Source organism: Podarcis pityusensis (assembly GCF_964106645.2).
Source record: "Podarcis pityusensis genome assembly, chromosome: 1".
Classification (NCBI taxonomy): Eukaryota; Metazoa; Chordata; class Lepidosauria; order Squamata; family Lacertidae; genus Podarcis; species Podarcis pityusensis.
In genome coordinates this window covers 43,001,222-43,028,624 of record NC_138028.1, presented here as the reverse complement: position 1 = coordinate 43,028,624, position 27,403 = coordinate 43,001,222, and the positions used below count along the sequence as shown (strand labels likewise).

General features: G+C 41.1%; 1 protein-coding gene across 4 annotated transcripts in view; it reads left to right on the top strand.

Annotated features, from left to right (window-relative positions):
• Window positions 1-27,403, top strand: part of RMDN3 (regulator of microtubule dynamics 3) — a 36,894-nt gene that overhangs the window by 2,481 nt on the left and 7,010 nt on the right. For all 4 annotated transcript variants that reach the window (XM_080997286.1, XM_080997284.1, XM_080997287.1 and 1 more), the window contains exons 3-12: window positions 156-351; window positions 1,402-1,548; window positions 7,886-8,150; window positions 10,104-10,206; window positions 11,386-11,446; window positions 19,824-19,899; window positions 20,673-20,750; window positions 23,232-23,330; window positions 24,265-24,318; window positions 26,783-26,863. In XM_080997286.1, the coding sequence (XP_080853412.1) occupies window positions 156-351; window positions 1,402-1,548; window positions 7,886-8,150; window positions 10,104-10,206; window positions 11,386-11,446; window positions 19,824-19,899; window positions 20,673-20,750; window positions 23,232-23,330; window positions 24,265-24,318; window positions 26,783-26,863 (1,160 nt within the window). The remainder of the gene's footprint in view (window positions 1-155; window positions 352-1,401; window positions 1,549-7,885; window positions 8,151-10,103; window positions 10,207-11,385; window positions 11,447-19,823; window positions 19,900-20,672; window positions 20,751-23,231; window positions 23,331-24,264; window positions 24,319-26,782; window positions 26,864-27,403) is intronic.

Genomic DNA, 27,403 nt, shown 5'->3' with positions numbered 1-27,403 from the left:
TCCATCTAGCTTAGTATTGTCCACCTGACTAGCTGTGGCTTTCGCCAGGGTTACTGACAGGGGACATTCTCCTTCAAACCTGGAGATGCCAGGGATTGAACCGGGAGTTTCTCCATGCCTAGTTGTGTTGTAGCTGCTTCATTTTCTTTCTCTAGTTCCACGGATGAGACAAGCACCAGTGGAAGGTGGTGACAGCATCCCATATACAGCTCATCTAACACAAGAAGAACAGGCTGAAGTGCTGAACCGTCTGGACTTTGTGCTCAAAAGCCTTATAGAACTGCGACATGAAGTGGAAGAGTTGCGGAATAGCCTGCGGGGTTTAGCAGGAGAGATCGTTGGAGAAGTCAGGTTAGTATAAAGCTATTTCCTTCAGATTCCAGGTTGCTGAAAATTACATGAACCATGTTTTGGGTGAAATTGTTATTGTGCTTTCCTTTTTTTAAACTGTCACTGCTATTTGTAAAACAGTAATTCTTCCAGAGTAATTTCACTGATATTCAGCAAAAAGCTATGGATATGCTAGAGGCACATGCCCTTACAAGGATATTTCATTTCAACATGTTCCTCTCTTTTTTTCTTCAGCTATCTACAAAGCATCAACCTTTATCACACTAACCAGTATTTAAAATTTGAACCGTTTGATTTTGTATCTGTTGTCAAATGTCATTTATAACAGGTTGTCAGCCCCAAAAATTGATACTGGAGCAGAACACTGGTATAAAGCAGTTTATCAAGCAGTTCAGAATTGAATCCAAAACTAAGAAATGTGTTGATGTTTGTATTGTGGGAAGAGTAACTTCTGGAATAACTCCACTGGAAGGTTTTGGATGAAGCCTTTTGAATGATTCATGTTAATATTGACAGCTGTAGAAAAGCAGCATCAATGAAAGAACATCTGACCTAGGCTGCAGTCCTATACACACCTTGGGGGAAGTTTCATTGAACTTGATGGGACTTTTTCCTGACACATGCATAGGATTGCACTGCTATGCTTCTTAGTGGATGACCATTTATTTTTTCCTGGAAGTTCTTCTTAGTATAGTATAGTTGCTAGATGATTTCCCCTAACATATATCCCAGACTGTAGACTTCACAGCCCTATCTAATCTATAAAGTTGAATGCACTTTTGTCAGTTTCCCTTCTTAGTTATAATTGGTGATATAGCTAAATTATTGTGTAAACATTTGTATATGTCTGTTATACTTTTATATTCTATGACACAATAGTTGAATAAGGTCTGATTTTGTAGGACTAATCTGAATTATACTGAGCAGACTAGAATAATTATTTTGGTGGTTTGTGGATGCATTAGAGAAGGAAAATGGAAACAAACAATTAATGGGAAACAAACAATTAAACAGCGTAAGTGTCTCTTGCGTTAATATCTCCCCTTGCAGAACTCAACTAGAAGAAAGCCAGAAGGTTATTCGGCGGAGGCGTACTGTATATCCCAGAGAAAGGAGTGATTCCACAGGTTCAAGCTCTATATATTTCACAGCCAGCTCTGGAGCTGCCTACACTACTGATGGTGAAAGTGAGGGAGGGTAAGTGAGTTCAAAGCAAAAATTAGTTTAAAGGGATTAACTTGTGGCAGCAGTTGGTTCTATAATAGAACTGACTAGTAAAATATCTATTCTGCGCTTAGTATTAAGCCTCATCAGGGAAAGCTCAAGGAGAAGTAAAATGTTGTTAAATTTCTATGTAATTTTTTCTTTAGAGAGCCTTGCTGTTCGCTTAGGGCAGCCTTCAAGGTGACAAACAATTTGGAAGGGCTTGTTTCATGCCTAGTTGTGAAATTTGGCATTTCTGAACTATATGGAAAGAGTTTGGAGCTAGACCTCAGTTCAAAAGCTTTTAAACAGAGATTGCGTGGTGCATCCCTTCAGATAGACCAGGCATGTCCAAAGTCCATTTTGGGGGGGGCCTAATCCAGCCCGCTGGTCAGTTTAATCCTGGAGTAAACAACTTTGGGGTAAATAATTGTAAAAAAAGCTCAACAACTTCAGTCCTAAAAAATCCTTTAAAAAGCTCAACAACTTCGGTCGGCCCTCGCGCATGTTCACTTCATCAAATCTGGCCCTCTTTGAAAAAAGTTTGGGCACCCCTGAGATAGTCAGATCAACTGTAGCAATTTCTACAATAGCCCTACAGGGGAATCACTGCTTACATGAGGGTTCCATTCCTGGCTGCCAGACATGTAAGTGTGATATGCCCAAGTCCATTCCACTCCACCCCATTCCGCCCCACCCTCTTTGGGTGCCAAAAACAGTGCGCCTGTCAGCGACCACACATTTACTGATCTCGCACGAGTGTGGAGGTGCCTGTATTTTATAAGATTTCCCTTACGTTCCTTTTTAACTACCTTGTTATAAGGATTTTGAAAAAGAGAGAGCTAGAATGACCTTCACTTTCTAAAAATTATTTATTAATTAAAAAATTATATCCCGCTTTTCATCATCAGAACATAAAACAAACTCTTAAAGAGTTCAAAGGGATCTGAAAGTCAATACGAGCAGTTCTTATCTAACTTTGTGTAGGAGGGATGCCCGTTAAATGAGAATCCTCAACTGTTTTGGAAGGAAGGTTCAGAAATAATGCCATATTTGTCCTTGTGGCTTAAACCAATTTCATGACCTTGCATAGATTTCTAGAATGTGTTGTACTTGGGAAAGAATTTGGGGAGAGATGCGGAGAAGTCTGTAATTTATCTGCTGAGTCTGTAATTTATCTGCTGAGTGGACAATATAAACAAACAACTATGAAGCTTGTACACTTTCTATCTGCTGTTGTCTTATTAGGGAGATTCAGAATATTAAGTTTGTTTTGTGCTTTTATTATTTAGGTGTTGTTATAATTTTCTTCACATGGCATTTCAATCAAGATTTGTTCCAAGACAAAAAGTTTTCTGAAGGAGCATGTTGTAAAAAGGAGTTGTGATCTGCTAGGAACATTTGGCATTTTGAGTTTATGCGATATATATATATTTTTTTTAAAAATGATATTTATTAAAATTTTCAAAAATACAGAAAGTAAAGATTAAAGTACATTCAAAGCCTTATTTTCATACATCCACTTTCCGGGACTCCCCCCTTCCCCCACCCCTACCATATTCCACTTTCATATTGTTGGCTCCACAAGCTCTCAGTTCTAATTGAAACTTAATTTGTTTAGACCATTATTCGAATTTAAAATTTATACACTCCTCATCAATACCCTTAATAAAAAAAACAAAAGTTCTCTCCCCAGGGCCCACCCCATTTTCATTCCACAATTTCCCTTTTTTTAATAATAAGGACACCCCACACAATAGAAATATAAGAAATAAGAAATGAAAAGTATAATAGATGAAAAAGAGCCAATTCAGAAAAAAAAAGTTGACAAGCCTTTGGATTTTAGTTCTCCCCCCCCTGTCCCCGGTTTAATTTCCCCCTGACCACCAAACCATGTTATCTGCCTGGAATTCTTAAAGTCCATAAATCACCTATTTCCCCCAACTCCTTGCTGGCTTTTTCTTTTTATAGTTATTTTTTTAAAACATTTAACTTCAAATCTTTAATAAAACTCCCCCCATTGTTCTTTCCAAGTTGTAGTCCAATTTCCTCTTGTTCCGCTGCTAAAACGTTCTAATTCAGAAGTTTAGTAACTCTGCAGGGATTATTGTTATTCAGGAACAAAAACTTGCGTTCAGTCCCTTCCTTTCTTCAATAGAAAATTCTATTGTCTCCTTTAGCTGAACACCCTGTAGACAAAATATTATTTCCGTTTTGCAGCTTTCCCAAAAGATAACCAGTCCTGTAAAATTCCAATGGTATTTTTCCACTTACGACCATCTTTGTAATGTCCCGAAACTCCTCTAGGGGGATTGTTGTAACTTTGTTTTCTCTAGTCCAAAAGTCCGATTGTTATCCATGTTTTCGCCATTTTGTATCCAAGTTTTAACGGGTTATAGCAAATTGTAACAAATTTAACCAGTAAAGTTCTCATAATAAAATCCTCTCTGCTTTCCGACTTTGACAGCTACTTTGACAGCTGTCAAAATCTCCGACTCTTTTCACCAGGCTCTCTCTTCAATCACCCCGGTTCCCAGAGGGGGGGGGTTACGTTTCCCTTTTCCCTCAATTCTTCCTCCAGCACAGTTCTTGTAGTTCCCCATCGTGGAATTCTTAGTTTTTATCAGCAATACAAATCTTTTTGGACCTTGGTTTCCCCATCCTTGTTTTGGAAGGTTTACAATAGGGGGGGGGACTGACTTCCTTTTTGGATCCCCCCCCGCTCGTGTCCAATCCGAAAAAAAAAAAAAATTCTTTTTTTCTCCTTTTGAACCCGGTTTCCAAATTACTCACGGGTTGTTGTTAAGAAGTCCGAATTTTCAATGGAAGAAGTCAGCGCTCTCCACCGGATGGCATGCGGCTTCGCTCGGCAGGGATAGCAGAGGACTCAAAGCACCACGCTTCTCCCCGGCACCCGATCCGTAGCCTTTAAAAAGGCTCCTTCACGAGTCGGGAGGGCGCTAGCGGTGCCAGCCGAGTCTCCATGTCCACGGCCTCCGTGGCCGTGGTTTTTAAGGGTCCCCGCATCGCCGGTGCGGTAGGACCCAGCCCCTGCCGAGCAGGCTCCCTCCGGAGCTCGGAGGGAGTCCGCCATTCGGCGATGGCGCCAACCCGGAAGTCTGAGTTTATGCGATATATAGTTTAGTTTGGGTCCAAAATAAAGTTCTACTGATTTTACCTTGTGTAAATTTAAACTTCAGTTTTATAATAGTTGGATGACTAGATACAAATTAACAGATCTAATCATATTGATAAATGAAAACCACCACATTTCTTTCCCTGTGGCTTGTATTTGATTTGGGATATTAATCCTTTGGTAGTGGCGATTGTGGAGAAATAACTCTTGCTAAGCTAATAAACTGCTGAATGGTCTTAGCCTGAGAGCATTTATTTATCTGCTGTATTTATATCTCGCCTTTTCCCCAAGGAACTCCAGTGTGGTACATGGTTCTCTCATCCCCACCCACCCTATTTTTTGTTCTCAGAATGACTCTGTGAGGTTGGTTAGATTGAGAGTCACCCAGGGATTGCCATCTTTTATTTCTTTATGGACAATATTACTATGCTTCCTCATAACCAAAGTTATGGATGACATACCTAAACATCATTAAAATACAATAAAAGCAATATAAATAAAATCACAATAAAACACATCACACTTCAGAGAAGTGTGGCGAATGCAGGCCTTAAAACATTTAACAAACCAGAGCCTCAAAATCCTTTAAAGCCCTAAAAAGCATTGGAGAATAAAGTCTTTTCCTGATGCCAAAAGGAATACAAAGTACAAATAGTTGGTGGCAGGTGAGCCGCTGTGGAGAGGGAATTCCACAACTGCAGTACTATCACTGAGGCAGCACACTCTGTAGCCACAAAACAGAGTACAGTGGTACCTCGGGTTACATACGCTTCAGGTTACATACGCTTCAGGTTACACACTCCGCTAACCCAGAAATAGTGCTTCAGGATAAGAACAGAAATCGGGCTCCGGCAGCGCGGCGGCAGCAGGAGGCCCCATTAGCTAATGTGGTGCTTCAGGTTAAGAACAGTTTCAGGTTAAGAACAGACCTCCAGAACGAATTAAGTACTTAACCCGAGGTACCACTGTACTTGGTGCTGGCACTCTGAGAAGAGCCGTTGGTGACCCCATGACTGAGTGGAATTTGAACCTGGGTTGCTAGTCCTAGTCAAACATGCTAACCACTGTACTCTGGACCCACACAATTGCACACGGAGTTTGGTCCTTTGAAAAAGGAGGTAAAACACACACATCCTGCATATACTCCAGAGCTTTTGACTGAGTGACTTTGCACACACATACTTATCTCTAAGTGATTGCAACATCAAGTTACATGATTATGTGAAATAGAAGGTACAAGCAGGGTTTTCATACAGCGTGATACCACTTCGGATACTTCCTGTATTTTAAGTGGCAATATAAAATCATACGAAGGTTCTCGTCTGAGTACTGCAAATAATTGAATGTTTGGAGTGACATATTATGTCCTACATCAGAGGTAGCACTCCAAAAATGTATTGGGAAACTGTGTAAGGAAAGTAAATAAAAATGTAGTGGGTAACTCAGCTGCAGGAGTGGGAATAATTCTTAGAAGTGCACTGAAGAACGCGTGGAGGGATGATGTAGGAAGATGTAGAAATAAGCTAACACTTACCAACCAAAGCACAGTATGTTGGCATCACTGCCATGACTTATTGATAGAAGATTGTCAAGTACCGTATTTTTCTCCCTATAGGACGCACTTTTTCCCCTCCAAAAATGAAGGGGAAATCTGGGTGCATCCTATGGGGCGAATGCAGGCTTTCGCTGAAGCTTGGAGAGCGAGAGGGGTCGGTGCGCACCGACCCCTCACGCTCTCCAGGCTTCAGGAAGACATCCGCAGCCTAGGCAGCCCTGCGGGAGTTCCCGCAGGGCTGTCTAGGCTGCGGATAGCAGCCTGCTTCCTGGAGCATCGGGCGCCCTGAAAGCAGAGTGCCCGGCGCTTCGGGAACACATCCGCAGCCTAGGCAGCCCTGCGGGAGGTCCCGCAGGGATGTCTAGGCTGCGGATAGCAGCCTGCTTCCCGGAGCGTCGGGTGCCCTGAAGCAGAGCGCCCCTCGCCCCGGGCAGACATCCGCAGCGTGGGGAGCCCTGCAGGAGTTCCCCGCAGGGCTCCCCATGCTGCGGATAGCAGCCTGCCGCCCGGCGGGTGGGGCGCCCTGAAGCAGAGCGCCCCTCGCGCCGGGCAGACATCGGCCAGCCCCACAAGCTCGGGGGACAGCAGGGAGGTGCAGCGCCGCCATCCCGCTGTTCCTTGACCTGGTTCGGTTTCCCCGACCTGCTTTTGGGGGGAAAATAAAGGGAAAAAATTTTCCTTTATTTCCCCCCCCCCAAAAAAAAAACTAGGTGCATCCTATGGGACGGAGCGTCCTATGGGACGAAAAATACGGTAATTATCATTCTGTAGGATGTAGATTCACAGTTCTTGACAGTGTTGTGAAATATATTGCAAGATCAGCATGGTTTTTGGTGTATAGTTCTACTTTTATTCTAGTTTACTACTTATTAAAAATTCCTTAAAATATTATTTTTAGAAAATGTAGTATTTTTCCAATGGAGCTGGGACACATAGTGCATCGTATCTAAGTTTTAGTAGACCTGTTGAAATAATGGCCCTACATTAATCCTATCTATTAATTTCAATGGGTCTGCTCTGAGTAGGACTAGCATTGGCTACAACCCACTCAGTTGGAAATTAGACAGATGGCCCATGCATGTGTGCTGTGGTTTGTTGGTCAGGAATTTTGGCTTTGTTTTTCAGTTCCAGACTTTGAGACCCATTCTGTTGTATTGTATTGTATGTTGTATCTGCTTCTGATACTAAAAGCTGTTGCATAGCAGGAAGTTTAGGATCCCCCCCCCATATTAGCATTCTGTTCATAGAGTTGGATCCAAATTTCCCTGAATAGAACGGCTCCTTCGGTCCACTTCTGATCCAGAAGAGGTATCTCATTAGTGGAAGGGCAGAAGAGGATATTTGTTTATACCCCCGCTTTTCTGGAGAGTCTCCCCATCCTCTTGAGCAGATCTTTGAAGGTTGGGAGGGGTTGCAGAAGGAAAAACAAACCAGCAAAAGTTAGACTCTTCCCTCTTTTCTAATAATGGAAGTGTGATGAACGGAACTCCCTTAGGGAGAAGCTTCTGCCACTAACAAAGTTCAGGCACAAACTTCTATTTCTTAGGAAGTGAAATCTATTGACTTTAAAAGCATTGATTGTGAAATTTAGGTTACGTCATGTTAATGTATTGACAGATTTTCTGTAATTTGTCTTAAAGCTATACTACAGCCAATGCAGAGTCTGATTATGACCGCGAGTCTGATAAAGAGAGTGAGGAAGGAGAAGATGAAAGAAGTTGTGAGACTGTGAGAACGGCAAGGAGGGATTCCTTAGACCTTGTCAATGAGGATGAAACACTGACTTTGGACCCTGCTACAGACGAAGCACTTGGTCAGTTGCTCCAGCAAGCAGATCGCTTGCACAGTGGGAGCGAACAGGAGAAGAGAGAAGGATTCCAACAGCTGCTTAACAATAAACTAGTGGTAAAGTTCACTCTAGCAGTTTCCCAGAAAAACTGAGCTGAGCTAACCAGCAGGGAGAGCAGAACAGGATGTTGTGCAAGGTCTTGTCTATACCACAATCCTAAATGAGACCAGGCATCTAAAATGCAGCATTGCTTATGCTGCCATTAGAAAATTAAAACCCTCAAAGCCTGTGGGACTTGGCCTCTTCTTAAAAGCATTAAATTATGTTTTGTTTATTGCGTATTGAAACATACAGTAACTCAATCCCCTAATGTGTTTAAAAGTGGAACTGCAGCATCTCTGAAGTTGATAGCAAAGCTCTCCTCAGACTTATTACAGTGATGATTTAGGCATAATTGTTTCATGAAATGTAGATACAGACTTGCTTTATATATACATGTCAACAAGTCAGATGGTCAGCTGTTTGCAACATGTTTGGGAATCAAATCAAGCTTAAGGTAAAGGTAAAGGTACCCCTGCCCGTACGGACCAGTCGTGTCCGACTCTAGGGTTGTGCGCCCATCTCACTTAAGAGGCCGGGGGCCAGCGCTGTCCGGAGACACTTCTGGGTCACATGGCCAGTGTGACGAAGCTGCTCTGTCGAGCCAGCACCAGCGCAGCACACGGAAACGCCGTTTACCTTCCCGCTATAAAGCGGTACCTATTTATCTGCTTGCACTTAAGGGTGCTTTCGAACTGCTAGGTGGGCAGGAGCTGGGACCGAAAGACGGGAGCTCACCCCGCCGCGGGGATTCGAACCGCCGACCATGCGATCGGCAAGTCCTAGGCACTGAGGTTTTACCCACAGCGCCACCCGTGCCACCCAAATCAAGCTTACCCGTTCCCAAACTCTTCCCATCTTCATTTGCAGTCATTTTTCAGTCTGTTCTTCTAATGTGTCTCTTACATCTTTTGTGTTGCTAATGCTATCTCAAGTCTTCTACTCCCGCTCCAAGGCTGCCCTACCCAACTGCTGCAACCTACTTGCTATGCTTGAAGTTGGATCTGCAGTATTATCTAAGAACTGTTTGTTCTGCCTTAATACTCGCCCAGTTATTGAGAAATCGCCTCATTTTCTCTCCCTGTCCCAACCCCATGATAAAATTAGGTTAATGAGCCTGGAACTTATAGCCATGTCAGTAGTTATAGATCTGCTTTATATATCATTGTACCAAATTAATTGGCTCTGTAGTGGCCAACTTGATTTTATGAAGTCTCACACAGGTCTCGTAGTTCCCAGTTCTGTCCCCACAAGGGGGAGTATTGTCCAATTCAGCCATGCATAATGTGCACATGGCTGGTGTATTCCATCTAGTGGTCATGGCTGTGGTACATATGCTATATGCTGCTTAAGCTTGACACCTTTGTCTGCTTGCAAAGTAAACCCAGCGTGACACCAGCAGAGGAACAGTTTATTTGCAGGAGCAGGGACTTGTTCTAGGAAGGTTTCTGTTTGACATAAGTGTTTGACTGTCTGACCTGAATCCTATAGTTACTTTATTAAAGTCTAAAGAATGAGAAGCATATTACACTTTACTAATTCAGGCAAGTGAAGAGATTTAAATGAATTATTGAGTTGGTTTTGCTGGTCTAGAGCATTTTTCCACTGCTTGTCAAATTGTTTACAAGCTACGTTTAAAACAAAACACCTGCAATATGTTATACTTGGAAATCCCATTTTCTCTTAAGCAAACAGGTGAACTAATAAATAAAAAAATTGTCCAGTAGCACCTTAGAGATCAACTAAGTATGTTCTGGGTATAAGCTTCCGTGTGCATGCACACTTCTTCAGATACCAGGCTGCATGCACACGAAAGCTTATACCCAGAACATACTTAGTTGGTCTCTAAGTTGCTACTGGACAATTTATTTATTTATTTATTTTGACTGCGTCAGACCAACATGGCTACCTACCTGAATCTAGAATCAGGTGAACTAATAAATGTGAACTAACATTTGTTTTACCCACAGTACGGTGACAAGCAGGATTTCCTTTGGCGCCTGGCCCGAGGTTATAGTGATATGTATGAAATCACGGAGGATGCAGATGAGAAGTTATCTTATGCGTCTGATGGTAAGAAGGCACTTTGAGATAAGGGTGGGTGCATTTCACCAGTGAGTTGTATTGGGCATTTATTTACCTGCCTGCCTTGGAAAAATGTAGGTTACACACACGGTTATTTGTTTGTTTGTTCCATTTATATCTCACCTTTCCTTCCAGAAGCCCAGGGTGGTGTACATTGATTCTCTGCCTCCCCATTTTATCCTCATATTAACCCTATGAGGTAGGTCACCAGTGAGTTTCATGGCAGAGCAAGGATTTGAATCCTGATCTCCCAGGTCTTAGTCCAACCACTGCACTATACTGGCTCTCAATTTAAAATTACAGCCCCCCGCCCCCGGTCGATTATTCTTACTCCTAAAATGAAATCGTGTGTTAAAGAATCTTGTAAACAGAATTGTACTCAGAGAACTGCTTGGCAGGTGCTGCAATTGCATTTGCTGGTTTTATCATGCAATGCAAAACTTTCATAGCATGAATGGTACAATAAGTCTGAATTTCTGCATCTATATTGGAAGCTTGCGCCAACCCACACTTTTGATTCACATCACTGCCACAAACTGCTTTACTCCTCAAATTCCTGAGCTTACGTTTGTCTAAAAATTGTCCACTTTCCTTTACCTCCTCTGTTGCTGCCTCCTTGTCAGACAGCAACCCCATACTTCTCTGATAGGGCAAAAGTAGGCTCTTTGTGATGCTGGAACTCTAAGGCTGCAGTTCTACAGTCTGCACCCTGAGAACACATTGTTATGGGACTTGGGAAGCTGGCAGATTCAAAGCTATAGTTTCCCATCTGAATATGGTACTTCATATGTAACATATCTCTCTTAAAAGTGTAGTTAAATTCTTGCTCGTTTCTGCCTTGTCTCTCCCTTTGTGACAGCTCCACAAATATTAGGGGTGAAGCTCGATCTCAGGCAGCAACCTTAATCTGGTTTTCTGGGTTGGGAGGCATGTGAGCCAAAAACCTATGGGCTCTATTTCCAAGAGTGTCAGACGGTGAGGTGCAGCTCTTCAGCTGTCATAATGTGTCATCCTTGTATTAGGCTGCTGTTTTCTGAATAATATCTGCTTACTGAATGTGTGAAACTTCTTTGTACACTGTTAATCTCCAGTTTCAAAGTATGTGAAGGGTTAAGTGTTTAAAATGTGGCACACAAATAAGTTTATTTTTGTTGATTTTCATTGCAGGAAAGGATGAGGCAGAAACAGCTTTGCAGATGGGAGATCAAAGTGCTGAGTGTCACCAGTGGTATGTAATTACTTCCTTTGTGAAGAAAAGGCAAAAAGAGGAGAATTGTTTTATATATTGGCCTTCTATATGTTGTCACTTTAGACATAAACTTTTCAGAAGTATAGTCCACATACAGAGCTGCTGTCTTCTTAAATGTACAGATTTGATTTATCCTTCTTCCACAAAGACTTATTCATTTGGCAGAAGAGTTTGAGTTTATGGACAGAGCTGTTTACAATTAATCAAAATATGTTTTCCCCATTTGCTCTTGTCAGCTAATGACAAACTGGCTCAGAACAATTCTCCCAGAGGATTTTATTTATTTATTTATTTTGCTGTTAGAATAATAAGTATGTTTTGACTCTGAGAATATGATTCGTATCAGTGTCTTATGAACCCTCATCTAGTAATTTACTGCTTTTCCCCAGAGTTGTAAAAAAAAAAATGGAGTCTAGGCATATATCTTGGACAGTTCTGTTGCTTCGAGAAAACAAATGACTCTTTTTTTGCCGGCTCCTAATCTCTTTCTTCTGCAAGTCTGCAGTTCAGCTGCAATACAGCTGTGATTTTAAAATCCCAAGAACAACACTACTTACTGTAAAATTATGATACAGATACCATCTGGTGCTGCTAATAAGCCATTGTTACAGGTAAAATAGCAAGGACTTCAGAGGAGTCCCATAAATGTCAATATTTTTTCTGTTAAGTGCAGTAGTAGCCATCAGGGGTGATGCAGGTGAGGCAGCATTGCTCACCTGGCATCCCAATGCTTGCATCTCTGCTGTTTACTGAAAGAAGGAGGGACATGACAACAGGGAGTTCAACATGGGCACCCAGTTAGCAGTATTGGATTGCCTCTGCGGCTCCACCACGCTCTCCGCTGCTTTGTCCCTCTCGGTAACTGGCAGTGATGTAGGGGGTTGGGAAGCCAGATGAGCAATACCACGCTGGCCATTGCTGCTTAAGTGTCATGGGCTTAAGTGCCAGGTGCGCTGCTTATAAAGCATCGTTCATGTTGAACCTTTTATATACTGTGCCTGTAAAACTCACATATAATGTTTAACCTACTAGAAAACTGAGGTGGTAAATAAGGTGAGCTTAATACTATGGTGATCAACCCCTTATATTTTGGCGATTTGAGAGTGTGAAGTATGAAGAACTGCTATAGCTTTCATGTGTGCCCAGTGCTTTTTGTCTTAAAAAAATGTTTAGGGGTACTCTCATTTTCCTACTCATATTGAAACAATGCCTCTCAATGAGGCCAAACTTAGATTCACAAAATGTTCAGAGATATGCATACCGCTGCATCTCCCCAGAAAAAAAGCATGCCACCTTTCTGCTGAGTGGTGTATTATTCAACTTTCCAAAAGGCAAGAACAGAATTAAGTGTTTGAAGACCCGCTGCTATCGGCTAGCCTTTCAAGGGTGCTAAAACAAAAATACTGAATTCTTGCACACAGTGGTCTAAATTTGGTGTCTCATGGGAATGTGAGAAGGGTTTCACTGCATTATCCTTTCTACCAAGCAGTAAAAGGGAGCCTCTTCTTGGAACTCCCATCTGCTGCTAGAGGGAAGAGACTAAAGTTCTGTATCTGCCAGCAGTAAGAGGTGAGCTTCAGAGTCATTAGGTATTGTTTCTGGAAATATAATGTTTTGCTGGTGCGATGTAATACATGAGAAAACATGGGTGGCTGACCCAGCCTTGTTTTTAATAGGATGTCCTAAGCTTATCCCATGACTTCCAAAACTAGTTGTAACATTTAATCGCGTGGTAGAGGGAGAAAAATAAGCACCCCTGTCAAAAACTAGGGCAGCTCCGTGGGCTGTAAAGCGTGCGGTCTAATGTGCTCCGGCACCAATATGTGAATTCCCAAAGGCCTAGCAAAATAAAAACAACTGAAAATCCCCCATTGCTTCAGCATGTCTGTGGCCTCTGCATTCCTTAAAAACATACTCTGTGAATTAAGGATCGGGAGGAGGAGTTGCTTGTTTGCTTTGGCATTTGTTTGCATTTGCTGTCGAAAGAAATGTTGGAAGTACAACAAGAGCAGGAGGGGATTTCAGAGTGGTCTCTGGAGAGGAAGCAGTGCAGGTGCAGCATTAGCAGTCCTTTATGCAGTTAGAGCAGTTCTGAAAATATTTACAGACATCCTAAGAAGTCAAAGTTTGTTATTTGCCTTTCGAGACTGAACATAGAGAGTCAATTACAAGATGTGTGAGGCTGGCCTCCAGACCTAAATGGAATTCTGGCACATGAGTTGTCTCTATTTTTTAAAGGGGTGTACAGAAAAACTGCAGTTCTCAAATGTTCCTGAGGTTGTTGTTTTTTTTATGAACAAACTGTGTTCACGAAACATGGTTTTTTTAAGCGTAATATGCCCATTCTTCTTGATGTGAATTCTATGTACGTTGTTTTGGGATAACCCAAAAGGTCCATAAAACTTGCTGAGATAAATTGCCATGTTTAGATTTAGAGCTACATAATTTGGAGTGTTCCAGGTTGTCTCTATTAACAAAAGTTCATTGGTAGGTAGATGCTGACTTTCTCCACTTACCAGTACAGTGGACTCTCAAGTTATGTACCGCTCTGGATACGTAATTTTCGGGTTGCGAACACGGCAAACCCGGAAGTGTATACTTCGCCATGCGCACATGTGCAGAAATTTAATCTGTATCCGGAGGATCCACTGTACAGTGATTTGGTGGGTAACATGTAGCAAGTACTTTCATGGGGTGCACTGCGCCCAGGTTTGTGGCTGTTGCTGAGGGAGTAGGTGTTCAAAAGCATCCTGAAAGTAGCTTGGCCTTTAGATGGCTATTAGGAAGAGGGTGATTTGCAGAGTAGCCACTGAAACTCTCTAGAGCTGTTGGTCACAATGGAACATAGGGGAGAAAAGGAACCATACCTAAGGAATTTCTTTGCATCAAGTGGAGCCTGTGCTCCTTCATAGGTTGTTGGACTCCAGTGCCCATCAGTCCCAGGCAGCATGGCTATTGGTCAGGGATGCTGAGAGCTGTAGTCTAACATTATTTGGAGAGCCACAGCTCCTTCCCCATCCATCATCTAGGCTGCTTTTGATTCTGGTAACAGTAGATGCTTTACTAAGCAGCAGTGCTTAAACAGTTGAATTCTATGAATTACCTTACCCAAGTTTCATAATGTGGTTTTTTTATTGGTGGAAGCTGTCTCCTTCACTCAGTGCTCCTATTTTATAATACAAACCGTGCTGCCCAATAAAACAACCAGTTGGTAAACTTCTAGGAATTTTTTTTTAAAAAATGAGTCACAGCAACCTCTAGTCCAGATGTCAAAGCAGTCACTGAAATTTCTTACATCTATTTCCCTTTTTGTTCACTGTTTTGAAAATGTGGTTATTCAGAAGGGAAAATAGGGCCATATCCATATCAGCAGCTGTATTGCTCTGGTTTCTGACTCTGGATAGTAATCAGTTTTAGCAGACCTTTAGTATGGTCTGTGAATGACTGATCTTCCTGTGCAATAAATCTCTTAGTCTTGAAGGTGTCACAAGACTCCTTTTTTGGAGGAGGGGGAAGAACTAGTTGGCTGAATGAATTCAAACTTCGTAAATTTTCATTAAGTGAAACTTACCCTGATGTTTCTCTTTGTATAGACAAGATTTTCGAGGAAAGTGTTTTCCTTGTATCCAGCAGATTTCCCTTCAGGAAACAGTTCATTTAAAAGTCAGCTTGAATTATTTCCTTCACTGATTGACCTTGTGGCAGGAATGAAATAGCAAGCCTGTTTTTATAGCTAATGGGAAAGCTGGTGTGCAATAAAAGATACAGTGGGGAGGAGGGGAAATGCAGTATTTTTTTCTTGCTTCAAAATTTAAACCATTAGTATTTTGTGGAGTACTTCTCTATTTTAGAACAGTTAAATAATAAAAAAAACTTCAGTAAAGCTTTGTAACCCCGAGGATGGAGAAAAAAAGCAAAGCTCCAGAATGTGTGGTGTGATCCTTGACATAAAGTTCTCCCTTGACACCCATTGTCCCTAGATACCCACCTTCCTTCCCTGCATGCCAGATGGCAGATTCGAAGGATGGTCAGGAGTGAAAGAAGTAATCCCCACCCCCAGTGCCACTGCCCCTATCAAATTAGGTACCCTCCACGGCTGCTTTAAAAGAAGAATAACCACGTTGGGAGAGCTGATCTTGGCACTGTTCATGTTCTCATTCCCCCTATATGAGCATCTTAGGGAAGATTCAGACAGCTGGAAGCCATCTACTATCGCAAAGCTTTCCAAACTTTTCAAGTTGGTGACACACTTTTTGGATATGCTTCATTTCATGACACAGCAGTTCAGTTTTGCATCACTTCATGACACAGTAATTCAGTTTTACTAGCAAACTGGAGGTTAAACTAACCCTTTGCAGCCCCAGGAAGCGTGTTTATGCGACACACCTACACACTGCAGCCGACAAACTAGTGTGCCAAGATGCTCTGTACTATTGGTTTAGAAGCTTATTGATGCTCCTGTAACTGCATCTTGAGAACAGCATGTTCCCTTGCAACCATGTACATGATGACACACACACATGCATCACTCTAAATTGCATTCAAATTCCTACCTGACCGTAAAACTCACAGGGTTAAATGTGGGCTCATGATCTATTAGGCTAGCACATCTCTTTACAGTGGTACCTCGCAAGACGAATGCCTCACAAGACAAAAAACTCGCTAGACGAAAGGGTTTTTTGAGCTGCTTCGCAAGACGATTTTCGCTATGGGCTTGCTTCGCAAGACGGAAACGTCTTGCAAGTTTGTTTCGTTTTTCTTAACACCGTTAATACAGTTGCGACTTGACTTCGAGGAGCAACTCATAGAACGCGGTGTGGTAGCCTTTTTTGAGGTTTTTAAAGACTTTGGTGATTTTTGAAGCTTTTCCAAAACTTTCCCGAAACCGTGCTTCACAAGACGAAAAAGATCGCAAGACGACAAAACTCACGGAACGAATTAATTTCGTCTTGCGAGGCACCACTGTAGTTGTGAAGGTAAAAATGAGGTTGAGCAGAGAGGAGAGAAAAGCCATGTATGCCTCTCTGAGCTCCTTAGAAGAAGGGATGGATGAACTGTAGTAAAAGAAAAACCTATTTTAACCCATATGGCTCTCTCTGTGTGTGAGAGAGATAAAACTGGACTTCATTGCACAAGGGAGGCTAGGGGCAATTTCATACAGCAAGTATTTAAGTAGTACTGCATAGCTTAAGAGGTATGCAATAGATTCAGCAGATGGTGGGTGACAAATTGTTCAGTTTGTTGATGAAAACTAAAAGTTTGAGATCTTTCTCAAACTTGGGGTTCCTTTGCTATATGAAATATGGATGGGAGGGTGAGATCTTTCTGGTTTCTTCCTTTTTATATAGTGAAGTTTTCTCCAGGGAGATCTTGGAGCACTATAGAAGTCCCATTGCGACTTGTTTGCTAAGCACTTTGAGGACAAAATCACACATTACCTTGGCCTGCAGCCTACAAGTTCAGCAGTTCAGCTGAAATGTAAGGGTGTAAGGTTTCACAAACCATAGTTTATTAAACAAAGAATTGGTGTTGGGGCTACACAGTATTTTCTCCTCTCCCCGCTCACACCAGATTTGGTATGAAGATCCAATTTTATTTTGTACAAGAGGACCCTGTTATGTCTGAACCTGAAAAATGATCACAAACCAGGATCTCTGTACAAAATCTGAAGCACGAGGTAAGGGTTGAGGAGGGAGCGTGCAGGTCTGATGTTTGTTCCCAGCTTTGTAAGATTTACAAAGCCTAGATGTTCTAACTGAGCCACATTTATGCGTACAGGAACTGTGCAGTCCTTTTAATATGGATTAGGTGACTTTCAGTTGCTGCAGCTGTTCTTCCAGCCTCCCATCTACTGAGTAAAGGAAAGAAGAAAAGCACTAATTTAAATTAGCAGGGGTTGTTAGCCACTTTGTAAAGCCTGTTTACCAAAAAAGGTGGGGTATAAATCTCCCCACCTCCGCCAAGGCATATAATTGTACTGCAGGGTGTGAGGTAGACGTTTCAGATCTCTCTGCAGTCCTAGGTGGCTGGTTCTGTTTTTTCAGCTGGCCAAGGTTCATGAGAATCTGCTTAGTTTTGAGTTATATGGCAATGCTCCAAGATCTAAACCATCAACATCTGCCGTCTTTGTGCTGTAGAATACCAGCAGGTGAGACTTGAGACAAAACTCCCCAGTTGTTTTCCAAGGAGGGAAGCTGCATCAGAACTGGTGCGAGAATTGTGCCGTATTGAGTTCGTCAACCCTATGTGGGCCGATTCATTTTCTTGTCTCTGACATTCCTCACTGTTGCTATGCAGAATGTGAATTTCTGCACAGTTTGACACTTCTTGAAGGCCTGGCCCAGCTTAGTATGTTAACCAGGAAAGGTGGAAGGAAAAAGAGATGACAGTTACTACTTGATCCTGTGTGTGTTTACTTGGACATAAACCTTGCTCAATAGGATTTACTCCCAAGTAAGTGTGCCCAGGATTGCAGCTCTGATGTTCTTTCAGCTCATACTAGACTCCCCAAAAGTTATTGTTAATGGCAGGCTTTTGTTAAGCTGTTCAAATTCTTTTTGCTACCCCCAGTGATAGAAACTGAAAGTACATTATTTTTCGCTCTATAAGACGCACCAGACCACAAGACGCACCTAGTTTTTGGAGGAGGAAAACAAGAAAAAAAATATGCTGAATCTCAGAAGCCAGAACAGCAAGAGGGATCACTGCACAGTGAAAGCAGCAATCCCTCTTACTGTTCTGGCTTCTGTGATAGTTGTGCAGCCTGCATTCGCTCCATAAGACGCACACACATTTCCCCTTACTTTTTAGGAGGGAAAAAGTGAGTCTTATAGAGCAAAAAATACGGTAAATATGACAGGATTTACAAGCAGTTACTGGGAAGCATTTCCTAGTGCCTTGCTTCAGGGCAAGCGTGGAGGTAATTAACTGTGTTTATTTGAAGATCTACGAGTTCACATGGGGGTTATATGGCTTTCTCTTGTTTAAACAACCTTGTAAAACTGTATTTTAAAGATCTCACAAACTTTTAGTAGTGTTGCAGTAACTTTCATTAGATCATCCTAATGTTTTATGGAGTTGCTGAGCAGCCTGAATTAGAATCTGATATGAACCATTGAACTTTCAGACTGTAACTTTCAGCAACCCTTCATTGTGGGGTTGTTCATTGATAACATGTCACATTGCAGCTAGGTGCATGCAAAAATGGCAGAAAGCTGTTACTCAGTGTCAAAGCCTCTGGTATTTTCTTCACTTTATGTCCCCATGAGTGCAACATCCCTTTTTCCTTTGTCTTACCCACCCGCCCTGCCCCATAGTCTCTACTTTGGCTTCTCCCCACAGTCTCTTTCCCACTGAGGTGATCCCTCTGTTTAACAATATGCATTGGTCCATGGCTCTTCCATGAACAGAAGACTGAACTTGTGAACTTCTTCTGCGTTACTTAAGAATTTGCAGGTTTTAAAAAACAAGTTCCTGTTCACAGCTGTCCTTTCATATTAAATATTTTAGAAAAGGTTTTTTTGTATTTAACTTGCATTTTGTTAAATTTTGTTCACTATTTCCCCCCAGCTGATTCCCTAAAGAAGAATCATACTCAAAACATGGTTATACCTCATTTGGCATTTTTTAAAGACAGGATTATTATATTTCATTTGGCATTTTCTTAGACATTCTGCTTCATAGGTATAGAATTAATACTTTAATAATATGGTTTCCCACCTTTTCTTTGATTGGTAGGCAGCCTCTTTTCATGCATCAACTACTCCTAGACGTCCTTTTATAAGCTCAAATGAAATAGCCTGGATCTGAATGTGTTGACTTGCCTGCTTGAACAAAATGCTGGATTGGGTCAAGATTTCTACGGACATGATCAGATTGGTTGCTGTTTGATTTCTGTTAACCAAGCTTATCTGTGATTCTAGAGGGTCTAGAAGAAAACCTCCTGCACAATCTACTTTCCATGTATCAATGGCTGGCCTCAGAATCCCACTTAGCAAGTGGCACAGATGGTGTTTGTCAAGTGGAGTTCAACTTGGCCAAAGAGCAGTTTGAATATGAGCCCTCTGAGAACAACCTAATGCCAAGGCTGTAAAGTAGTCCTGAGAGGAGATAGTAACTCACCTGAGCCTTGGGGCACCAATTCAGGGTGTGTGTAAATACCTATGAAGTGACAAGGTATAAAACTTTGTGTTTGTAAACTGTTGTTAATTACTTGCCCTCTGTTTTCTTTGTACATGGCTTCTCTGGACAACAGAGCATTTGATATTTTCCTACCCCAGAACACAACCACAACACCATGCTAAAAAACCAGATTTTGGAACAATACACTAATGCTCAGGCTTACTGTAATTTCCAGGTATGCCGTTTTATGTGGTCAGGCTTCAGAACACGAAAGTATACAAAAACGTATACAAGCAGGGCACACTTTTAAGGTAAGATGGCTTTTTCTCTTTTAAAAAGACATTTATCGCAATGGAGTAAAATAGGATATTGTGTTGAAAAGGCCTGAGAACACGATAGAAGGACATCAAATATATTATAAGACTAAGCTGCAAGTAAGATTTCCAACTGATTATAACCATGGTCTGCTTAAAGCTACCCAACAAATTTATGGCTGAGGTTTATTCTGACTTTTACTCTGCGCCATACATTTCTGGCACCCTTCTGTCTCTCTCACCCTTTCTCATATAACACACACATGTACATGCAGTGTGGGTGCTGCTCTTCCATGGTGCTGTTCTGTATTCCAGAGGACTGTGTGAAGTAAACATTCATGAAGATAGGGCCAGTTAATTTAATGGGTCTCTGCTTCAGTTGAACCCTACAATTGGTTCCTCCCATGTTTTTGTTTGTTTCGCATAACAGTCTCCAGTGCTGTAGGATCCCATAGTGGGAAAGCATCCACTATGAGTGCGTGTAGGAGGAGGATTTTAAAATGTGTGGTTGACATAAAAGAGGACATGACATTTGTGCCCTTTAGCAGATTTTAAGAAATGACTTAAAGAAGTTGCAGAGAGTCTTGTCTTTGGTATAGACTCTGGTATTAGCAAGTTCTGTATTACCAGCTTTTTTATAGTTTACTGCTTTCGGTCATTGTTACATAGGAAACATGTTTTTAGTGGAATCATGGATTTATCCCAAAATGAGTGTAATCTTAAAATTGTGCTTCATGAATGAGAAATGTCTTTGCTGTACATCTCTTTAGAAACATGTAGACAAAGCAATTGCTCTGAAACCAGATGACCCTAAATCTTACTATCTCCTGGGCCGGTGGTGTTACCAGGTAAATCATTTTCTTTAATATGTATTTCGGAGGTCACAAGACATCATGCTAAATTATTTTGTCTATATTGTTGTTTGTTGTTGGCACCCGCCTGTCTCGGGAGACAATGAAAGAGTGTGTCCTATTCCTCCTCTGGTCAGTCTTGTGGATGCGCAACCAATCTCCAGGTGATGCGGTCGTCTCCAAGAGATTCCCACATGGAGGAGTTAATGTTCTGTCACATTTGCAGACACCTTTGTAACACAGAGTTGGTGTGCCAATGGGTCTGGTGCCTGAAGCCAGCTCCCCATAGAGCACGTCCTTGGGGATCCTACCATCTTCCATTCTGTGGACATGACCAAGCCAGCGTAGAATAGGAAATAAAATACATCTGTTGAATGCCTTAGGGTTTTTCTGTGTTTAACTGTCTGGATTCTTTTATGCAATTTTAGCTGCCGATAAGATCTTCACAAAAATAGTCTGCTTCATTGATTTGGTTCAGTGACTCAGTTTTATTGCATTTATTGCAGATGGATGCAATTGTAATGTTTTGTGATGCTTCAAAATTCTGTTGTGGTACAGAGTTCCTGATTTAAAATGTTGAAATCTGTCCCACAGCTCTTTTCTCCACTTCTTCCTATATTTGGCAATTGAGTGTCGATGCATCACTTGTTTGAGGCAACATTAAGAATAAGCTCAATTAGATCTTTGCAGTGGGATGGAATTTGCATGTAGTGTTATGGCCTTGTGATGCGCACGCTCTCTTTCTGTCTCTCTCTCAAACGTGCACACACACAGAAGGCTAGTGGCTTCTAACTAATTCACTGGTCTTCAAGGCATTTACACTAGAATCTAATAGTTGACCAAAATGGAGTTTCCCAGGTAATGTGGGATGGGCAGCTTAAAAGCTGCTGATATAGAGAGCCAGCACTGTTTTAAAATGCATGAATAGGCAACATGCACAAAACAATCACTAATGAGCAAAAAGTACTATTGGATTTGTCCCACAAATGTCATATGACAAGTAGTTTTAGATGGGAGTGTAATGTGTCTGACTGCAGAGATTTGTAGTGTGATCATCTGCTGCTACTGTTAATCCTGATTACTGTTTTATACCTGTGTTTGCTGGGGAGTGAGTATAAGAATGTTGTTAAGATATTTATATTGTGAGTTAGTGTCAAACTGATGCTGGCTTCTTTTTGGCAACATGCATTTGTACAAAAACTGTTCATACTTTGTTTTATGAATGTGAGGTATATTTAAAAAGTGATCTTTTTTTAATTGAACAAGTTAGAATTGCGTTGAATAATTTTGTAAAAAAACTATTGTACCTTCTATTTGAAACGTTACTATTATATGCACCAGTAGATAGCTTTAAATTATTTGCTGTCTCTATATATTGTGCGTGTTCTAGATTAGCAACATTATCTTCATGATTTATTACCTGGATCTGTTTTCTTTCTTTCCTCTTCCTTTAGAGGGGAAAATGCTATTATGCTGAAAGCAGTTCCAAGTTGTAAGAAACTCAAGATCCTAGGTAGTTTTAAGATCCTGATTTAGTGCTTTGTTCATTAGAGGGGGCAAGGGAAGTGGACACAAAGGGATAGTGAAAGAAAAGCATTAGTTGCAGGCAAATGCATGCTTTCACTTTCCCCATAATTTTACTCCAGTAAAAACAATCACACTTCCCTCTTTTGAACACACATGGATGTGATTAAGGATGTTTTGGAGCACTCCAGGGCTCCTGCATACAGTGTATTTGTATAATGCTTAGCATGTGTTTTTCTTCTGTTGCTCTTATCAGAAACGGTTGCAGGTATTTAAAAAACTGTATCACGTGCTTTATATTTTTCAATGGTGTAAAGAAAGGAATGAATTGAGGGCAATTCATTCACTTATTGAAAAAAACTGGACTGAGCTAAGTTTATTTAGTACAGTGACTATGAGGCATCCCAAAAAAAAAATGCCCGGGCAGTGGGACTGCTAGCTTGCTCTTCCACTGCTAGCAGAGTCCAACTTTGCTGCAGTTGAGATTTAGTAGTGTTGGATAACAAAACAGAATATCAACTAGAGTGTCATTACAAGCAAATGGTCATTTAAATATTGAATGGCAGTGTGGAGTAGCAACCTCTACTTCTCTAATATTTCATCTCAAAAACGAAGGAATACTGGTGGGAGGAGACACTAGATTAATTGGTTCTTAATCCATGCCCTACCTATTACTGCACATTTTAAGTGACATTCAACATGATTGCAACACATGGAGGCCACCGCCATCTTATTTTTATGGTAAATAATCATGTTAATACCTTCTGTGTGGTATACCCTGGTCTCTGTAGGGCACCTGCATTACATTATTCTTGGAAGGACGGATGCATTCTATCCTGCTCCTCTGCCATACAAATGGAATCACTGGCAAGATAGGCATATGAACTAGGTGGTTTTGTGTTGGCTGCCAAGTTATAGTAGGAAGATTATGTTCCCATCTTTGTTTTTATGCAGGTCTCTCATCTGGGATGGTTGGAAAGGAAAACTGCTGCTGCCTTGTATGAAGAACCCCCCACAGCCACTGTTCAGGATGCACTGCAGAATTTCTTAAAGGTACTAACAGTTGAGCAAAGCACTAAAATGGCTAGTTATTAGTTGTGCACAAACAACCAACAAAAGCAGCTAAAGTTCAGCATTTTCAAGCATATTTGAATAACAGCAAAATAAGCTACCAAGCTTCTTAAACATGAGAATGGGCCTTTTTGGTGGCGGCTCCCTATTTATTCCATCACTATCTACTTTTAGGTGCCAGCCAAAAACATTTCTCTTAGCCAGGTTTTTACCCCTTAATTTGGAGGGGTTTAGATATTTGTGGCCTCTTTCAGTGAGTGGAATATGTTAGGACCTACCTTTTAGATGTATGGATCTATTTTGGTTTTATAATGGTTTTAATCTTTGTACTATTTTGTAAACCTTTTGTAAAACAAAAGTGACTAATAAGTGCAATAAATAATAAACTTTTACACACATAAACACACATCTTTTCCCAGCTTCCATCCAGTCAAATGTGAGACAATTATCACAGTTCAAGGACACATTTCAGCCAGGCTGAAGAGTATAATTCAGGACCACTGAGAGTCAGATAGGTCTGAAAGGCTGCATGCAGACCCCGGGCCTAAAGTTCCTCACCCTTGCATTAAAGGCTAAAATAAATACTATGGGGTAAGCTTCCAAGATTTTTGTGGTCTTTTTGATGCAACAGACTAATACGACTGCTCCTCCAGATGTTTTGTTAGGTGTACAGGTCATGTATTTTGATGGGCAAGGGTAACTGACTCACATGGGCTACATGCAGAAGTATCTGAAAGCCCTGCTTCTTAAAATGATGTGAGCATAGCAGAAGTTTCTCTCTAATAGGCCCCCTCCCCATTTTCATGACCCATTAGAGTGCAGACAGTTTCTGTCTGATGAACAGTGTAGAACCTGCATAGCCTGAGCTAAAGTGTAATCTCTCTGAATCATCTTTAATTCTTCATATTCATTGTAGGCCGAAGACCTGAGTGCTGGTTTTTCAAAAGTGGGAAGAATATACATTGCCAAGGTAAGTGTATGTTTGCTTGGGCCACAAAAGTTGTGTGTTAACGTATTTCAGAATTAACTGCTTGGTTTGAACACATGAAACTGCCTAATGCAGAGTCAGACCATTATTTATTTAGAAAAACTCTGCTACACCCTTCCAATGGTCTGCGTCACTCAAGATGATCATTAGGCTTTCTAGCCCCTAGTATCTATGGTTCCAACTGGGTAGTGGCTGTTGCTGTTGGGTTTTTGTTTCTATATTGTAGATCGTGTTGTGATTTACATGGAAAGCGTTCGGTTTGGTTCCACAAAGGATTTGAAATATGTTCTTGTTTGCACAAACTGAATGATTTTTTTCTGGAGCTGCATTGTCCTGTTTCTGTGACCTCCAGTTGGAGCCCATGAAAGTTTTAATGCCAAATGGCTTTTGCTACAATAGCCAAGCAAGAGTGTAGAGGGATTTGCTCCCTGTAAAATCACTCTGTTCCCCAAGTCCCAAACAACCTCATTTTATGTTGAGTAGTGTACAAGTTTTTAAGATTCTGTTCCTGGTTTGGAATATATCCGAATTTGAATTTGCCAGAAGTTTTACTTGCTTTGACAGTCTTCTGTAAAAACTGGAAGGTGGTAATAAAATTAAAAAAGAAGTCAACAAAATGCAGAAATCTTTGTGCAGGTTACTTTTTTACTTGTTTTACTACACTGTGGGCCGTTGTGTATCTCATACATGACTAGGATGTCAAATGAATATAATCTTTAGTTATAAGTACAGGACTATAAGAATTTCCCCACCATGGAATGTTTTCCCTAGATATGTCTAAGAAGCCTAGATCTAAGTTCATTTTAATTATCATTTCTTCATCATTCTTCCATTTCAAGAAAAGTTTGCTTTTAATAAAATAAGAAAGTTACTATTCTAAATATCAGCGTTTCATATGATACAGTTGAAATGTGAATTGGGATTCTGGTGCAATTAAACCACACCATCATGAGACATATGGTCACTCTTTAGCTAAAAACATTCTTGTTTGGAAAAGCCTACCCACAGATGCTTAGAAAGTTGAGGTAATTTTAATCTGTTTTAGTATTTTAACTTTTGTATATATGGTTGTGAATTTTTCTCAATTTTTCTGTTTTATCTTTTGTAAGTTGCTTTGGGGTTTTTTTTTACAATCAAGTGGTGTAAAATTTGTATTAAACAAATAAATAATATTTTAAACACTTTTTAGTAGTTGTATTTAGACTTTCCTATACCTCTTAGCAAAATAATTTATCTGAGTCACTTGAAAATCACTCACTTCTACTGTTCCATTTTAACTAAGGCTGCAATCCTGCATACACTCAAACTTGACCCTCCAGCTGTTTTGGGACTACAACTCCCATTATCCCTAGCTAACAGGACCAGTGGTCAGGGATGATGGGAATTGTAGTCCCAAAACAGCTGGAGGGCCAAGTTTGGCCATGCCATGGTGGGATTAACACAAGTAAATATGCATAGGGTTTCACAGTCTGACAGTAGGACTTTTATATATACAGTGGTACCTCAGGTTACATACGCTTCAGGTTACATACACTTCAGGTTACAGACTCCGCTAACCCAGAAATAGTACCTCGGGTTAAGAACTTTGCTTCAGGATGAGAACAGAAATCGTGCTCTGGCGGCGCAGCAGCAGCAGGAGGCCAAATAGCTAAAGTGGTCTTCAGGTTAAGAACAGTTTCAGGTTAAGTATGGACCTCCGGAACGAATTAAGTAATTAACCTGAGGTACCACTGTATCTAGCTAGTGTTTGAAGACAGGAGTGCCTGGCGTGCTCTGGTCCATGGGGTCACGAAGAGTCGGACACGACTAAATGACTAAATTCTTATATTCCAAGAAAATGATCTGTTGTACATAATTTTGTTGGCATCCGTCTGTCTCGGGAGACAATGGAAGAGTGCGCCTTTTGGAGGCGAATCAGGGTATTTTGATTCCACTGGTGATTCTGTGAAACCAAAGGGTAAAATATGTCCCAAGATGCTTAGACAAATTCTGCTAAATGGGCCTGTGAGGAGGGTGTCAGCCCCATGCCTGCCCCCCAGGGGTGTGGCAGCCTAAGCACTATGCAGTCAGCAGTGCTGAATGTAACGTCACATTCACTCTTGCGTCACCAGCTCACAACATCCTCTTGGATGTGCCTGTGAAGGACACCTTACCTATGGCGGTCGCTATTGCCTCGTCTCTTGAACATCATTCTGAAGTGAATAGTACAGCTTAATGGGTTTGTACATGGACTGTTGATGTCACCCATTCTGATGCCTCTCTCTCTCTTAGAGTTCAGTCTACTATATATTTTGGAAAGTGCTTTCTCCAGGCGTCTCCTCTTCTGTTCTCTATGGGTTTCAGTGTTTGAAAAGATAAATTATATTTTTTATTAATGGAATACACATCCTCATAAAATGTTCTATCTTGTTTTAATTTTGCTTTCCCTCCCCACTCTCTCTTGCAGTGCTACAAGGAACTAGGAGATAACTCGGCAGCTGCTCACTGGCTGGGTTTGGCTTCAGAGTTGCCAGTCATCACAAAAGAGGTAGTGTTTGAGTGTCATTCATGTGTGAAGATGATGATTTAACAGATCCAAATAATATGCCATCTCATATTTAGTTGTATCTGTCTTCAGAGATAGACAGCCTATTAAATCTACACTTTAGATTTATTTTATCCTTCTTCCTTTTTGAGCAGTTTTCTAAACCTATTCCTGAGTAATTTTTAAAATAAAAATATGTTAACTTTAATGTCATTTTAAATAGGTAATAGGTGAACCTAAATATTCAAACTGCTGAATCCTACTGATCTGATTTATATGTTATGCTAAGCCAAACCGTGACTTAGCCAGACTCTGGGAGAAAAGATCACAGCCATTTTGTTGCTCTCTAGCCATTGTGCTTTGCCAAGTTAAGCCATGGTTTATATTGCATGAACTCTGGCTTGCAGTCTAGCTTTCCTGGTTTGCAGCTCATGGTTAGTATGGAGAGCACTAAACCACAACCCAGGTTTGGACAGCACACAAAGCCAAACCGTGGCTGAATTCAGTGCAGCACAGCAGCAAAATGACTTTAGAGGAGCAAAG